The sequence below is a fragment of the Paroedura picta genome, chromosome 3, assembly GCF_049243985.1.
Source record: "Paroedura picta isolate Pp20150507F chromosome 3, Ppicta_v3.0, whole genome shotgun sequence".
Classification (NCBI taxonomy): domain Eukaryota; kingdom Metazoa; phylum Chordata; class Lepidosauria; order Squamata; family Gekkonidae; genus Paroedura; species Paroedura picta.
The window spans coordinates 115,574,132-115,590,369 of NC_135371.1; the positions used below are offsets into that span (position 1 = coordinate 115,574,132).

Consider the following 16,238-nt stretch of genomic DNA (forward strand, 5'->3'; position numbering starts at 1 on the left):
AACATTGCATGTAAATGAATCCTTCTATTTATGTATTAACTCTTGCACATGAATAGTGCTAATATTAGGGGTCTTTGCTAATTGGCAGAAGGGATAGGAGAAATAGTTCTGTAGCTGCTACTTTACCCACTTACTGCAAACATACATATGTCTTCCCACACATGTGCCAAAACGACATGTGGAGATAATGTGCTTTTAATTAATGGCATGAGAATGCAAAAAGCTTTTTCAATCTGAAAAGATTGGGTTTCACATTGTCAAAGTTTGTGTTTGGTATAAATTTAGCACTACATCACAACATGCAAAATATGATATAGTTGAGAAAATATCTATTGATGTGCTGCCCTGGCTGGTAGCACACTGGGTACCGGTTAATTACAACCTCGGCCAGGAAGCCGAGACCGAATACAAACACAAGTTCAGAGTCTAAGTCCAGTCCAAGAATCTAGAGCTGAGGAAGACAGTTCACCAAGGAGAGTGGGGCAGGGAGTATAGTCAAAGCCAAACTGGGGTGGTTCGCAAGGGAGAGTGCTGAAGCCGTCGTAGCCGAGAGTCAAAAGCCAGGACTAGAGTCCAAGAGGTCAGGAGCCAGGAACCAAGTCAAGCCAAGCTGAAGTCAGGAAACCAGGAACTAAGTCACAAGTCAAAGTCAGAAACCAGGGATGTAGACAAAATTCAGGCTGAAGTCAGGAACCAGGAGTTAGGCAGGCAGAGCTTCACCTTAGTGAAACAGAATACTGAGCGTCTGGGAAGACGGGCAGGGAACACGGACATTACGCCCACAAAGAGGCTTGCCTTAAATCTAAAGAACAACATGTCTGGTTGGAGTAGCCTTCAGCCAGAAGGCCTGCAGCTAGGCCTAATCCTCATCTGAAGCAGGAGCTGCAGCTGGACCCCCATCTAGACTGGGAGCATATTGACAGCTGTCAGATCTGCACGCTTTTGCTGCTGCTGCTACTCTGGTGAATCATCTGGGCTCAATGGGGACTTGTCCTGTGGTTTTACATAAGCAGACATGTAGCAGCCAGGCAGCATAGACAAAAGTGATGTCATAGTATTGAGGAACACTTTAGGGTTCACTTGATACTGTAATGGTACAAGCCACAGAGTTTAAAGTGAATATTAGAGCATCTTGTGACATGGTGATGTTACTTCCCATTGACATTGCAGCATTAACAAATAACATTTTTGTCCTGCCATTTCTCTCTTTCCACTTTGTGGAGCAACTATGGAGAACAAAGTGAAACTGGTAGGCAACCTGGCCTGCCTAACCTGATCAGAAGCCTCTGATGCTAGATGCCCCTTCATAATCTGCCCACACAGAATATTTAAATACATGTTCTGTATTCTTATGTTTTTAAGTGTATTTAAAAACATGCCTCAGCTTCCATACCCCTCCCCTCAAAAAATTACAGTAGATTTTGGAACATACAATATAAAAACAGCTATTACTGCGCATTGAAAATTTTGTGAAACTAATATTTTAACAAATGGCAGAAACAAATATATTTTATTATCAAATAGTTCAGAGATTCTTAGGAGTAGATAATTAATTTAAATTCCTAGGTGAGAATTAAACTATTTATTTATTTATTTAGAATATTTCTGTGCCACTTCTTCAGAGTCACGTGGACTGCTTTTGGGGTGGAACTGGGTGAGTGGAGGGCTTTGTGGGACTGGGCTTGCAGTGCTGTCTATGGGTAGCCTCTTGGGATCATTCCTCTTAAAATCCAAACAATAACAATACTCAGTAAGTGGTGTCTTTTTATGACTCCAGCATCAAAGCATTCTGCTGGGGGAAAGGGGTGGTGCAGATCTGCAGATACTGTTCTGTCATTTGGGGGTTCAGGTGGCTGTGCCAAAAAAAGGGGCACCCATGCCACCCAGGGGGGTGCAACACAAGATGTGGGTAGCCTCACAATGGGCTCAGGGTTGGGCCACAGCAGCTGTTATTTCTGTGGCAATCCATGCTGATGCCCTGGGTCTGGGGTGGGGCTGCTGACCCCCGCCATACACATTCTGCCCACTGGTCCTGGACAGATGCAGGCTTCACTCAAGGAAGACGGCGATCAGTGCTAGAGGGGAGGTTGGTGCAGCCGAGAGGGACATAATTCCTTGCCACGGGACAGTTCCACTTCACCTTCCCGAGGCAGGGTCAGTCAAGGTTGATGACCCCAGGGGGTTAGCAGGCTCTTGAAGAGCCATTGGGACTTCCTGAGCTGTGGACAGGAGCTGAGCAAGCACCATTGCATTGGGATCTGTTTGACCCATGGGAGGGCAGATCTAGGCTTTACCTGCCCAGCCTCCATTACCCTGACTGGGAGGGCTTTTCTCACAGTACCTACTGTTTCATTACTGGATAAGGCATGAGGCAAAGGCCTTGGGGAGGGCATGGCAATCACTATTCAGCTGGTGAGGTGGTATGCTTTGTGGCTAGGCCCCTTCCTGGATATCCCCTTTGGAGACCGGTTGGGGGACATTCCCTCCTTACAACACAGGAGCGGGCACCGACTGGGACAGTGCCATTGCGTCTTCTGACAGTGAGGACAATGCTAGCTTTCCTGCAGATGACACGGATCATGTTGGTCCAAGATGCTTATGGCATGTTCGGCATCAGGAAGCCAGCTCAGAGCACAGCTGCAACAAGGTTGAGAGAAATGGGAGAGGGGGCATCCATGGTGGGTTCCCTCCTCTGCAGGCAAGCAGATGGCTCCTGCGCAGTCGAAGGGGGTCATAATGCATTCAGCTGCTAACATGAAGGGCAGTGGGCCAGGGGACGTTACTGAGGTTGGAGGTATCAGTTCCCTTTGAAGGTGGTTCCTGGCAGATCTTGAGGGAAGAAGACATTCAGGAGGGCCGGTCCCAACATTCATCTGAGTTTTCTTTGGGTGATTCTTCCTCATCGGATGATGAGGCTGAGGTAGTTTCCACTGGCTTACATGCCTGAAGTCCCCTCAGGGCTCTTAAACTGCAGGAGGGAGGTCCATAACTATTTTTCCAAAAGGTAAGGTGCTGGAGGGCCTGTGGACCCATAGGAGGGCTTTGAGGACAGTGATGAACCACTTGGAGTTCATCTGCCTCTGTGACTCAAGGCTAAAGTTTTGAGCAGCTGCTGTGTTGATGTTTTAAATATCTTAAAACTATTGAGGTTGCTGCTAATACTAGAGTGCATGGCAAGAAAAATCACCCTACGGCAGGTCATTTTTAGCTTGCCTCTAAGAGTACATTGAATATATGTGCCTGATGTCCTCCATCTTTCCAGAAGGTATATCACACTTAATTTGCCACCTTTCTAATGTTATGGACATCCAGACCCTGGTTGGGGAGGCAGCCACCCTGGACTATGACAGCACAAGAGGACATCTAATAATGTCTTAGCGTGCTTGGATAAGCATAACTCCAACGTCTGGTTGCTAACTGTGGTGTCTCTTGCCAGGCAGGGAGTTATTCTGATAGCACTTGTCCAACTTCTAAAAAAGAGAGAACATGGTATCGCTGGGACTTTAACCAAGGGGGTTGCCACAGGATTAAGTGCCACTTTACACATGCTTATGACACATGTTTATGTGGCAGCCGCCATTCCAAAGCTGACTGTGCGCCCAGCCCTTGTATAAGGGCTGGTCTACCTCGAAAGAAAAGGGCAAGTTGGGCTCATGATGATAAGCCAGGAGCCTCTCAGTAGCCGTTATTTGTTTCCATTGGTTCTCACTCCTATTCAGCTTTCTACCTTGCTACCAGTACTAGACCTATACCGTAACAGTTCATCACCGAGTTATTACATTTAGGTTTTTCTGAAGGTTTTCACATTCCCTCCTTGGGGAAGTGAGTGGCCACGCCCTATGCTAATCTAAAGGCGGCTCTAGCAATGCGTAAGGTGGTGGATGCTAAATTACTTAAGAAGCTATTTGCTGGGAGGATTGCAGGCCCTTTCTTAGGGCCTCCATTACCTGGTTTAAGGATGGTCCCTAAGAAAACTCCAGGGGAGTTTTGCCTCAAACACCACATTTCTTACCCTAAAGGGCATCCAGTCAATGATTGCATACCAGTGAAGTCCTGCTCAGTGAAATATGCTTTCTTTGATCAGGCTGTCGCATTAGTCTGGGCTTTCGGTCAGGGCGAGCTGATGGTAAAATGTGACATTAGATCGGCCTTTTGTTTCCTGCCAATTCAACTGGATGACTTTGGTGTCTTGGGTTTTAAATTTTGCAGATCATGGTATGTTTATAAGGCAATACCTATGGTTTGCTCCATTGTTTGTGCTGCATTTGAGACTTTTAGTTCTTTTTTGGAGTGGGCAGTCAAGGACAGGATTGGTTCCCCTTTCTTTACCTTAACAATTTTCATGTATTGGACTTTCTGTGTCATCGGTTTTGTGCTATGCGTCTTCAGTCTTTTCAGTCTTTTGGTGCTGGCTGCTTCCGCCTCTCCACTGACAAAGTGTACGTACCTTCAGAGCACATCAGCCAGATGCTGGGAATGGAAATGTGCATGCTACAGGAAATGCAGACCCTTTGGAGGCACCTTAGTTTTGCCTGCAAGGTGGTTGCCCCGGGCAGGGCCTTTTGCGCTAGTATGACAAGGTCCTTGTTTGGGACACCTCCCCCCCCATGTCCTTTTTACCCAAACCACCAAAGCCGACCTGAAAGTTTGGGGATCCATTTTATGGTAGTTCACGGTCATAGGAATTTGCCTGTTCCCTTTGCAGCTGAGGAATTATCTGCAAGTACACACTGATGCCTTTGGCAGCCTTGGTTTTGGTGTGTTCTATAACAATCACTGGTGCGCTTATCAGTGGCCTCGGGGGTGGTAGAAGGCTGGTCTGGTCAGAAATTTCACATTTCTAGTACTGATTCAGACCCTGGTACCGTCACGATCTGGGCCTCTTCTGCATGATGGATAAGCTGATGAAAACTCACTAAATGCATCATTGTTTTTCTGATCTCTGCACAGAAGAGTTCATTTACTCTGCAAAACTGATTTTGCTCTGCATGGTGAACTGCCTCTTCGGTGCTTTAAGCATCTTTTAAGCGTTGTTTCTGAAAGATGCTTTTCACTGATTCATTTCTCTCCTGCCTGAGACACACTATTAGCCATGCAGAGAAGCTCCTTAGTTATGCAGATTAGTGATTGCATTAGAGAACAAAGAGGAGTTGGCAAAACTACAGGGGGCGGGGCTACAAATTGTTTCATGCAGAGAGCATTGCAACATAGTTTTTCAACAGACTATATTCAATGCAGAACAACGATTGTAATATAATAAAGCGGTCTAAAGTGGTTGTTTTTTAAACTGTTTTATTTGGCTCCACGCAGAATACCTCCAGGAGGTGGGCTTTCCCCAACAAGGTAGTTTTCTGATGCAATGACCAAACTGTGGTGAGGAAACGAAACAGACAATATTTCCATTCTGAAAAAGCCTTGCAACTGGTCCATAGGCTGGTCCTGACTTGTTTGGAAACTAATGTTTGATTCACCGCTAAGCATATTACAGGAGCATGCAACCGGGTCCCTGCTGCATTAATCTGTTTCCAGGATCACCAATTCAGGAGTTCGGACCCAGAAGTGGACTTGTTCCCTGAGGACTTTCCAGGGGAACTGTGAAGCCTTGGAGACTGCTCAACTTAGAGGGCCTGTCAGGTTTCTTGGCACCAGTCATACAACAGACCTATGAGGCGGTTGTTTGTCACTATTTATATTTCTCGCAGGTGTGTGGGTTCTAGGAGTCATTGCTGTCTTCCGAGGAGAGCGTGCTGCACTATTTGGCTCAGCTGCAAGAAAACTTTTATTCAGCCAGGATGCTTAATATGCAACTGGTGGGCATTTCCTGTTTTTGCAAACTGAAAGGCTGGTCAGACCCAAACTCATCCTTTCGTATTCAGAAAACCTCGAAGGGTTGGCAGTGTCTGGTTCCCAACATGGGTGATCCTAGTTTGCTTGGCAAATCACTACAGGAATTACCAACGGTTTGCAACTCCAGTGCAGCATTTCAGACTTGCTCCATTGCGCAGTGACCTGTACGCCTGTGTGATTTAGGCTGCAGATGTCCATTTGGCTGGCACTCAGGTGCACATTCACCTATAGGGGGCCAAAAGTGATCAGCCGGGCACAGGATTGATTATTGTGCAGACATACAGGCCATGCTGTCCTGCCTGCCTGGTCTCCACTGTAGTTCAGTTTTTGTGGTTTCAGCCTCTGGTACCGGTAGCCTCTTGTTCCATGCGGACAGGTCTAATTTATCCAATTTTCAATTTGTGGCTGCCTTTTGCCCTTGCCTGAAGTGGCTAGGACTACTGGTGTCTTCAGGTTTCAGTTCCCACTCATTTCACATTGAGGCTGCCACCCAGGCTGCCATGGATGGTCTGGATTGCGAGCACATATGAGCCATCAGGTGCTGACACTCCAGTGTCCTTTGGTCATATCTAACCTGCTCATGTGATTTCATGCATTTCAGGTCTGAGGAGTCAATAGAGGTTGGTTTTTGTCCTCTGCAACAGCATTGTTTTCTGGTCCTCAAAGTATGCGTCTGAATCCGGGTAGGGGAGAGACCTTGGGCTCACAGACAGCTTTTGCATTCACTGGCATGGGATCTGAGAGCTGAACTGGGCTTCTCTCTTGTTTGTCTTCAAACAACTTGTGGGGAGACTTGTCCCCCCCCCTGCATTTGACTTCATTCATCTCAGTGCAAATGACCTGCCCGCTATGGTGGGTGTGGATCTGTCTTTGATGATCCTGCGGGACCTACTCATAAGGGAACCATAATACTCCAGGACCTTTGTCTTATGGTGTGATTTGCTGTTGACCTTAGGAAGGCGTGCAAAAGTATTGCGACTTTGTGTACTGTGCCGTACTGAGTCACCCAGATATTGTTTTCTGACCGGAGGCCTTGCGCGCAGCAGACAGTATTCACCTATCAAAGTGCGGCTTAGACCTGCAGTTGGGTGTGACATCAGGGGTTCATTATTGAGGTTGCATAAGTATGAGCATTGGTGGGAGTGGGGGAATGGTGACCGTGCGTCTCCCCCCCCCCACTCAGTAGCGGGTTGTGTTTTGGACTGGATCCTTTGGGAACTGAGCCTCACTCAGCCTTTGGGCTAGACTTGGCCTGTTTTCAGGAGCCTTCTTCTCAGACTTTTCATGTGCAAAGGTAGCAGCAACTTCCCAGAAGGGGAGACAGCTGCTGCACATGGCAAGGTGGCTGAAGAGGACCCCAATAGAGGCTAACGCTTGTGGGGTTCTCCTTAGCTTCAGCTTCCTGGTGGTCCAGCAGGCCTAATGGAGAGGGGAACCTTGACAGCTGTGTTGCTCGTACCCTGCAGGTGGGTCTGCCAGTGGGTTCTCCTCCCCAATGGACTGTGGTCGGCTGAGATAGGGATGAGTGGTTTATCGATCCACCCCCTCACCCTTTGATTTGCACTCACTCATTTGCATTACAATAAAAGCTGTGCCTTCAATCATGCCAAAATTAAAATGCAGTTTGTGTCTTGTGTCCTTTGTGTGCTGGTACTGTCCATCCCCTGCCCTGAACAAGCTATTAGACATAAGCAGCATAATATAGAGAAGACCATTAAAAAGCTGATAAAAGCTAGTGTCCAAATGCTCTAAATATGTATTGGAATGAAAGTACCCCCAATAAGTAGGCAGCATTTCCACAGTTCAAATTATGCCCAAAGATTCTGCAGATCAGTTTTTGTAATTAAGAGATATCTTGAGTGTATTTAGAATTAGAATAGCATCATTAACATTTTTTAAAACTGTTGCTTAATGACTGGTGAAATAATTGATCCATTCAGAATATTGGAAATAAAATCAGATGGGCCTCCCTCCTTCCCCCTCTGGAAATTCCTTTTCTGTTCTGCACTGCCCCGAGCCTGCTTGCAGAACAGGGCGGTTTATACATTTAATAATAATTACAAGGGGGGAAGGTAGAGAGAAAGTGAAGGGAGAGGAGAACAAAGAAATGTCAGTGCTCCCACACTGACTAACCAGTGACAGTTGATTATCATAGGACAACATCCGTCACCACAAAAATTGGTTCCCCCCCCCTGCTTTTCCTGTTTCTGTTTATTGCCTGCTTTCAGTGCAGAAAGGAACACCCAGTAATCACACTTCAGAATCGGGAAAAATGACATTTGCAGATCATAGGACAAGATCCAAGAAATGATCTATTTAGGATCCGCAGCTCCTGTAACACTTAAAAAATTGTGAATGCTAAATGTACACTAATCTCACATTTAACGACTATGCCTCAGAGGCTATCATTTTGAGCTGCAGCTAGGGAGGAGACAGGGAAGTCCTAATCCAGTAATGAACATCCTGTCTGTCAGTAGAAATAACTACTGAATATAGCTAGTCCTTTCACCTTTTAATTCATTGTACTTGAGTATACAGTTTAAGTCATAAACAGTTTTTAAGCATTCAATAACATCCACATCACATTGCAGAATAAGCCTGGATTACTTCTGTGGCCACTTGTGTTGCTTGCTTTCTGTACTACTCTTTGTTTCCCATACTTTCTTGCAAATAAACATATCTCTTAAAGAAAATTAGTATTCTCTTGTCATTAAAAATTGAACCAGGCAACACATTTTTTCTAAAGTAGGATTTCATCAACCTATATCTTAACACCCATATCTTATCCATGGTTCCTCTTTATATTTACAAAACCGGCCGTGGGGTGGAGCGTGTCCGGGTTGTCCAAGTTGGAATAAGGCCAATCAGGGTGTGGCCAGAGGTGGTTCCAAATACAGAAAAGCCTGTGTATAGGGAATGGGGAGAGCGTATCTAGTAAATCCTGTCAAGTTTATATAGTTTATCTCACCAGGAAGTGCCATGTTTCTATACTGGACTCATGCCAGACACTTAACTGAAGAGCCTCAGCAGCAGTAGCAAGTAATCACATTTCTTGCAATCCTAGGATTATTTATTGGGGCTTCGTGTTCTAGAAGCTGCTCATAAGTTTGTTTCATTGTTCTGTTATTGTTATATTTTGCTGGTGGTTCAAGGTTCAGCAGCCAAGCAAAGTGTGTCTGTGTGCTGTTCTCTGAATAAAAATGTAGTATGTCATCTTGCACTTTGAGGACAATTTTCTTTAATGTATGTAAATATATTATTAGTGGCTTTGTTTTCATGAATAGTTGCATGCAGTTATTCTCCTTTTCTAGCCCAGGACTAAACATTATATAACCGTCACTTGCATATTGACATGATGCTAAATCTAGAAGAACTCAGATGAGATGCTAACCAGGAGGGATTAAGAATTTTACTTGAACATTCAGAACTTTAATGATTGAGGTCACAGAGGATCTGGTGTTGTTGCCACATTGTCTCCTATTACAGTGAGCTGTGAAAAGTAGAAATGGAGATGCTGAAAACTGTTAAACCAACAGTCAAGAAAGAAATTCTTATGCTTTTCACAATATACCAGAGGTACCATAAAACAGAACATGATACTCCAAAACAGTGGTCCCCAACCTCCGGGCCGCGGCTCCCTCTTCCCGCACCCCCCCCACACAGCGAGAAGCTCACCAGGCTGCGAGCAAATCGGCCGCCGAAGCGGCCAATCAGCTTGCGGCCCGGCAAGCCTCTTGCTTTGGGTGGGGGCGGGAAGAGAAGCTTGCCGGGCCGCAAGCTAATCAGCTGCTTTGGCGGCCAATTTCCTTGCGGCCTGGAGGGGCGGGGAGAGGGAGCCGCGGCCGCCGGCATGCCGGCGGCACAAATGCGCATGCGCAGACTTGCCAGGCATGTGCGTTTGCGTCCGTGGGCGCAAACACGCACACACGGCAAGTCCGCGCATGTGCGTTTGCGCTAGGGCTGCCGCGCATGCGCGGGGCCCCAGGTCGCCCACACCCCGCACCCCGGCGCAGCAGTCCGCAGCCTAACAAAGGTTGCGGACCACTGCTCCAAAAGATAAGGCAAGATGGAGTATTGTAAAGACATGAAAGGTTTAAGAAAATATATATTGTATAGATTTGTTTAAATTTCATACACATTGTACATACAGTAAGTAAAGCTACACCTGAAAGTGCTTATAAACTTATTAACCCTATTTACCTTCAGTAGTTTCTTGTGAATAATTTTAGGGTAACTGCGGTGCTAGGGTGCTAGAGGAGCTGGCAAGAGGCCTACAGACTTGTATTCCAGAGAGGTCAAGGCTGGTTGCAAATGTATGATTAGAGCTGTGAAGAGACTGGCTATTAGGAACTAAAGCCACTAGGGTAAGGATGGGCATGCCGTTAGATCAATAGGGCTCATGAGGAGCCGGCATACAGCAGCATGTCCCAGTAGGCTCAAGAGGGGATTTAAGGTGACCATGGAATGAAGTTGGGTAGCTAACTACCACCACCCGTGCTCCATTGAAGGTGGAATGAGAGCACAGGGAAGGGAGCAATTGTGGCAGTTGGGGACAGGGAGTGATCTGAGAGCACCTTTGCCATCTTGAAGATCGTTTTAAAAGGGAGGATAGGTCCATTAGTGTCAGTTAGCCATGATATATGAATATAACCTCAGAGGCAATAATTTGGAATACCATTTTCTGGAAATTATGGCTTCTGTTTCCCTGCTGTGGACCATCCTAGGCTAACCTTCGTGGGCAACATCTTCTGATTTTCTTATTCCATTTTTCACTTCAGAAGGTAACTTATTAATGCAATTTTTCTTGCTTTGAATGTAAGATAATCCATTTCTCTAATAGTTTGAATCCTTTCTCCTGATAAAGAATCTTAAATTATTGTGAAGAGCTTGGTTTCTCATGTAATTAAACTGAAATAAGGAGACTTCTCCAAATTCTGATTTTGGATGTGAATTAAATTTATTATCTTAAAAATTCACCTTTGTAATTGTTTTCTGGTTTTAAAGGGTATGTATAATATTTTAAAAATAATTGTGCTGTAGTAGGGAACTAGCAACTATATTTTCCATGGACCCAAACATCCTAACATTGTTACACTTCCATGTCTCTGATCTTCAGATTATGGAGTTTTCCTGACAACCATCTTGTGCCATTGCCTAGTCACTTAAAAGTTTGGGGTAAGAGGGTTGCACAGGAAATCTAAAATTGTACAGTTAAGCTCTCCTATGGCCTGGATTGTGGCAGTGGACCTAAAAACATTATTTTCTTCATACTCAGTCTGGATTAATACTATAGTGTAGCCTTTCATTATGTCACAGGGGCTGAATGGTATGAATGGTGGATAGCTACTAACTGAACTTATGGTTGTTCAGTTACCAAACCTTGTAACTATAAATGCCAGCCTAATAGCTGAATCTCTTAGAAAGATTGTTATATTACAGCCAGAGAATTCACATAATTCAAGGGATGAGGAAACATGAAGAATCAAAGGACTAGTCACTAAATTGAATAGCTTCTGTCTGGTATTAGTCTAATTAGGTTGTGGTTCCTCTTGGATATTATATTTACTAATTATCATTTGATCTCTCACATTTGCATACACACATGTTGGTACTCCTTGTTGTTTCAGCAAGAACATAGAATTGGTATAGATTGTACAAGGGGAATTGATAGTCTGGACTGGAGATCAGTTGTAATTCTCAGAGATCTCTAGGTCTCACTTGGAGGTTGACAAGCCTAGTACAGACCCAACTTTCTGTTTCAACTTCCTGTATATACACACAAATAACTTGGGCACAGTAATTAGAATCTCCAATTCATATGCAATCAAAAATTTATTTGGTCTGAAACAAGTTTCATTGGTGTCAATGGTGTCAATGAAACTAGCTTTATAAAAATCTAGGCTGTGTTTGATGCTTTCCCCCCTTATTGAACCTTTCACTTTACTCATAAAATTGCAATGTTTGCAAACAATCTAAAGCCTACAGTTTCTGCACTGACTAAGATAAACTACTCTGTGACATCCAATCAGCTAAGTTAGTAGCTAGTGTGACAGATATGTCGCAAAGCTAGTTTTAGAGTATTGTTTCAAACAATAATCTGTTAGACTATATTTTATACTCCTATGTTCTTCTGAAAATAATATTTTAAAGTAATTCTTTAAATCAGTTTTGCCTGCATGAGACACTGTTTGTGATTTTGATTGCTTTAATATTGCATTATTTTAATGTATATGCCTGTAAGCATGTTAATTTATGAGTTGCCTTAGACTTTTCAAGGGAAAGGCAGGTTAGAAATAATTTAATGGATATATAAGTGCATTTATAATTGCAGACGTGATGGGGTTTGTTCTTTTATACCTAAATACGTATAACAATGAAAATCTACAAGGAAATTATGTAGACTATCAGGAATATTTTGCATGCTACCTTAGACTGAAACAAAATAGAAGGATCAGGTCTCTAAACAGTGCTGTTAGCTTCTCTTAAGGAATTAACTTATAGTTAACTCTGAATGAAACAATGTATGACTGACCAGTTTTTCCAGCACAAGCAAAGAATAAATGCTCCTAAAAACAAAAATTAGAAAGTGGAAATAAAATTCAAAGATCTGGCATTTCCCTCAATTTTAGGTCATCTTTCTATCCTTTAGCTGATGATTGGTGGAGCAGGTTGTCCTCTCAACCAATACACTGCTGTAGGTGCCACTGGATTTTTTGTCTTGTTTATAATGTTTCCACTCTTGGCTATTGGTGGCAGTAGTTTTGGCCATATGGATAATCAGTCATGAGTTTCTAAGGTCTTCTTCAATCTGTTTAAGCCATGTTTTTGTTGGCGCCAGTCGTTGGAACTTCCATTCAGTTGGTCGTTCTCGCCAGAAGAGTTGATGAGGCGGTCTGCTGGTGTTCATTATGCCGACATGGCCAAACAATTGCAGTCTGTGCTTTTGGATGTGTTCTTTAATTTGTGGCTGGTTGTCACATTTGTCCAAATTATCCCATTTTGATTATGATCACATAAAGAGACACCCAGAATTAGGGTTGTGCGATTTGGCAGCCGAAGCGGCCATTCCCGCCTGTAGCCAGCGCCACACCGGGGGTGGTGGAGGCGCGGGCTCCCCGGTCGATGCACACACACAGGTGCAGAGCTGTGCTGGTGCCCACACCTCCCTCACCCATTGCGCGGCACTAGCTACAACAGGTGGGAATGGCTGCTTTGGCTGCCGAATCGCACAACCCTACCCAGAATTTGCTGCAGGCATCGCATTTGGAAAGTCTTAAGTTTGTTTATGTCAGGTTTTGGTAAAGTCCATGTTTCTGATCCATGTTGGAGAATTGGCAGGATTAGTGTCCGGAAGAGACAAACTTTGGTCTTGAGAGAGATGTTTGTCTTCTTCTAGAGCAGTGGTCCCCAACCTTTCTGAGGCTGGGGACCGGCAGGGCATCGGGCCGCGCCCTGATTCCCTCTCCCCGCCCTCCCGCAGGTTGGGGACCACTGTTCTAGAGGCACCATTTGAGTCTGGCAAATGCTGATGTTGCTTGGCCAATCCTATTGTGGGCTTCAGTGGTCAATTACACTTTTCTTGTGCCAGCGAGCCTAAGTATTTCAATTTGACTTGCCCAGTTTGGAATCCATTGAGGTATGCATTTGTTGGTGATTCATCTGTGGTTATGACTTTGGTTTTATTTCATAGATTCCGAAGAGCTATTTAACAGTGAACACAGTATCCATACAATATAATAGAGTGTGCGTAATTCTGATGATGGAGCCGGGGCCCCACATGTTACAGCTGATCATGACAGCTCTTGGTAGACTGGGATGGAATGAATCCCACCCACCAGGAAACTTTGGAACATTCAGCATACTGCAGAAACATGGGAGGGGGTGTTGAAAGGGATCACCCCCATGTGTTTATTATAGCTGATCATGACAGTTGCCAGGCCCAGCTCCATTTAAATACTTCCTCTCTGCCTTGGCAGAGGGAGTATTTAAAGAGACCTCCACCTGGCTATCATGATCAGCTGTAAAGTGCACTGGGCCCTGACTCTGAGGGAGTGTTTAAAATGAGCTGGGGTCCCGTGCACATTACATCTGATCATGACAGCCCAGAAGTTAATACAGATGGAGTTGGAGCCCCACATGTTACAGCTTATCATGACAGCTCTTGGTAGACTGGGAGGGAGTGTTTAAAGGGAACCCCACACACGGATGCATTACAGCTGATCATAACAGCCACCTGGCTGTCATGATCAGCTGGAACATGCGTGGGGCCCCGCACTGTTTAAATGCTTCTCCATGACTTGGCATGCTGGAAGGGAGTGTTTAAAGGGACCAAGCAAGATCTTATGCTCCTTTTCAATCCTCCCCACACCTTTGCAGGCTTTAGTGCTTTACTGCTAGTTTTAAAATATTTTTTCAAAAATAAAGTTTATTGAGTGGCTAACAGTACATTCAAGGTAAAGCACTGGGTAAGCACTGGGTCATGTCTGACTCTTGGGGTGACACCCTCTAGTGTTTTCTTGGCAGACTCAATACGGGGTGGTTTGCCAGTGCCTTCCCCAGTCATTACCGTTTACCCCCCAGCAAGCTGGGTTCTCATTTTACCGACCTCGGAAGGATGGAAGACTGAGTCAACCTTGAGCCGGCTGCTGGAATTGAACTCCCAGCCTCATAGGCTGAGCTTCAGACTGCATGTCTGCTTCATTACCACTCTGTGCCACAAGAGGCTCTCAAGGAAGAGACTGCAAATCAGTGAGATACAAAATCTTTCTCAAGTTTAAGTATAAAATCATGTTAGTATTGGCAATGAGTAGAGAATTTAAAACAAATGTCTCTGAACTCCTGTTAAATATATGAAATGGGGGCTCTGTTTTTAGTAATTTCTGTTTGTATTTTCTAGATTTCAAGAGCTGCTTCTGGTCCTGAGAAAACAATGTCTGTGGTTTCATAAGTGTGCTGGTTGAAGTGTGTAGAGACTTAACTCCATTTAACCATTAGTTTAGTTCCTTGATTTCTAGTAAAACAGTTAGTACATTATTATGTCTACAGTAGGACTGAATAAATTTCCCCTTTTCCATTCTATTATTATTGCAGAATTTTGTTCTGCATTGTACTGTCCTCTTCCTTAATTGCACATTAACTAGGAGAATATCTAACACTAACACAGGAACTAGAGCACGCAGCATTTGCTGTCCCTTTCCCATGCCACTGATCAACAAGGGTAGTGATAAAACCTTGAAGTGAAATGCATACATTAGTATCAGAAATATTTTTCTATGGTCTTCTGTTCATGCACATATGCACTTTTGCACATTGGTAAAATACCAGGAAAATAATCTTGATTCAATTATACATAGTCACATGAATATTGCTTTTGTTTGTGTTTTATCAGTGTACACTTGTTCACTGACACTGTTCCCAAATTGAACCCACTTGCAAACTTTTCTCTCCTAGTGCTCAGTGAGGCAAGAAAGCCATTGTGATCCTCCTCTTTGATTACTGTAGCTGCTTTTATTATATAAAGACAGCAAACTGTTAAATTATTGGAAGATTGCCTTCTTGGATTGCATTAACTGCTTCTGCCATCTGCTGATCCTTCTAAGTAATATTGAACTTTCCCAGATCCAGAACTTTCCTTTGTCTGAAATTTACAATATTAAAATCATTCCTTAATTTGTTCTGCTTGCATGACCCGTTGTCAGTCAAATCATGACTCAGCTGTGGCTCCTGTCACACCCGTGGAAGACCATTAGTGTGGCATAATAGTCTGCAAACTACTAACTAGTTTCCTAGTATAGTTTGTAAAATGATACATATTACTATGAAAAGTGTGGATGTTGTACAGGTGGTTGTATCCAATAGATAGAGTTGCCAACTCCAGGATGGGAATTTCTTGGAGATTTGGAAGTGGAGCTGCCAAGATTGGAGGAGACATATCCCATCATGCCATAAAGTCCATTTTTCAAAGCAGCCTTTCTTTTTCCCCAGGAGAACAGATCTCTGAACTCTTGGGATCAAAGGTAGTCCCAGGAGATCTCCAAGCTCCAATTTGAGATTGGCAACCCTATCAATAGCTTTGGTTCATTTTTATTTTAGCAAAATATTATCAATACTCCAAGTAAAATGATAGAATTCTTTTTGCAATGTGTGTTATTGCAAGTGTACCATATCCTAACGTTTTTCTCCTTCTTTCAGATGGTTACACAACAGATGATATTGAATTTTACTGGCGTGGGGGAGATAATGCAGTTACAGGAGTGAGAAACATTGAACTACCACAGTTCTCCATTGTAGAATACAAACTCATCTCCAGGAAAGTTGTTTTCTCAACAGGTTTGTGAAAGGATAATATAAAGGAAGACTTCGGTTTGTCTGTTGAAAAGCTGTCTCTAAAT

At 44.0% G+C, this 16,238-nt stretch overlaps 1 protein-coding gene across 5 annotated transcripts in view; it reads left to right on the forward strand.

Annotated features, from left to right (window-relative positions):
- GABRB2 (gamma-aminobutyric acid type A receptor subunit beta2) overlaps positions 1-16,238 on the forward strand; it is a 190,677-nt gene that overhangs the window by 123,713 nt on the left and 50,726 nt on the right. For all 5 annotated transcript variants that reach the window (XM_077327209.1, XM_077327211.1, XM_077327210.1 and 2 more), the window contains one exon: positions 16,039-16,176. In XM_077327209.1, coding sequence (XP_077183324.1) covers positions 16,039-16,176 — 138 coding nt within the window. The remainder of the gene's footprint in view (positions 1-16,038; positions 16,177-16,238) is intronic.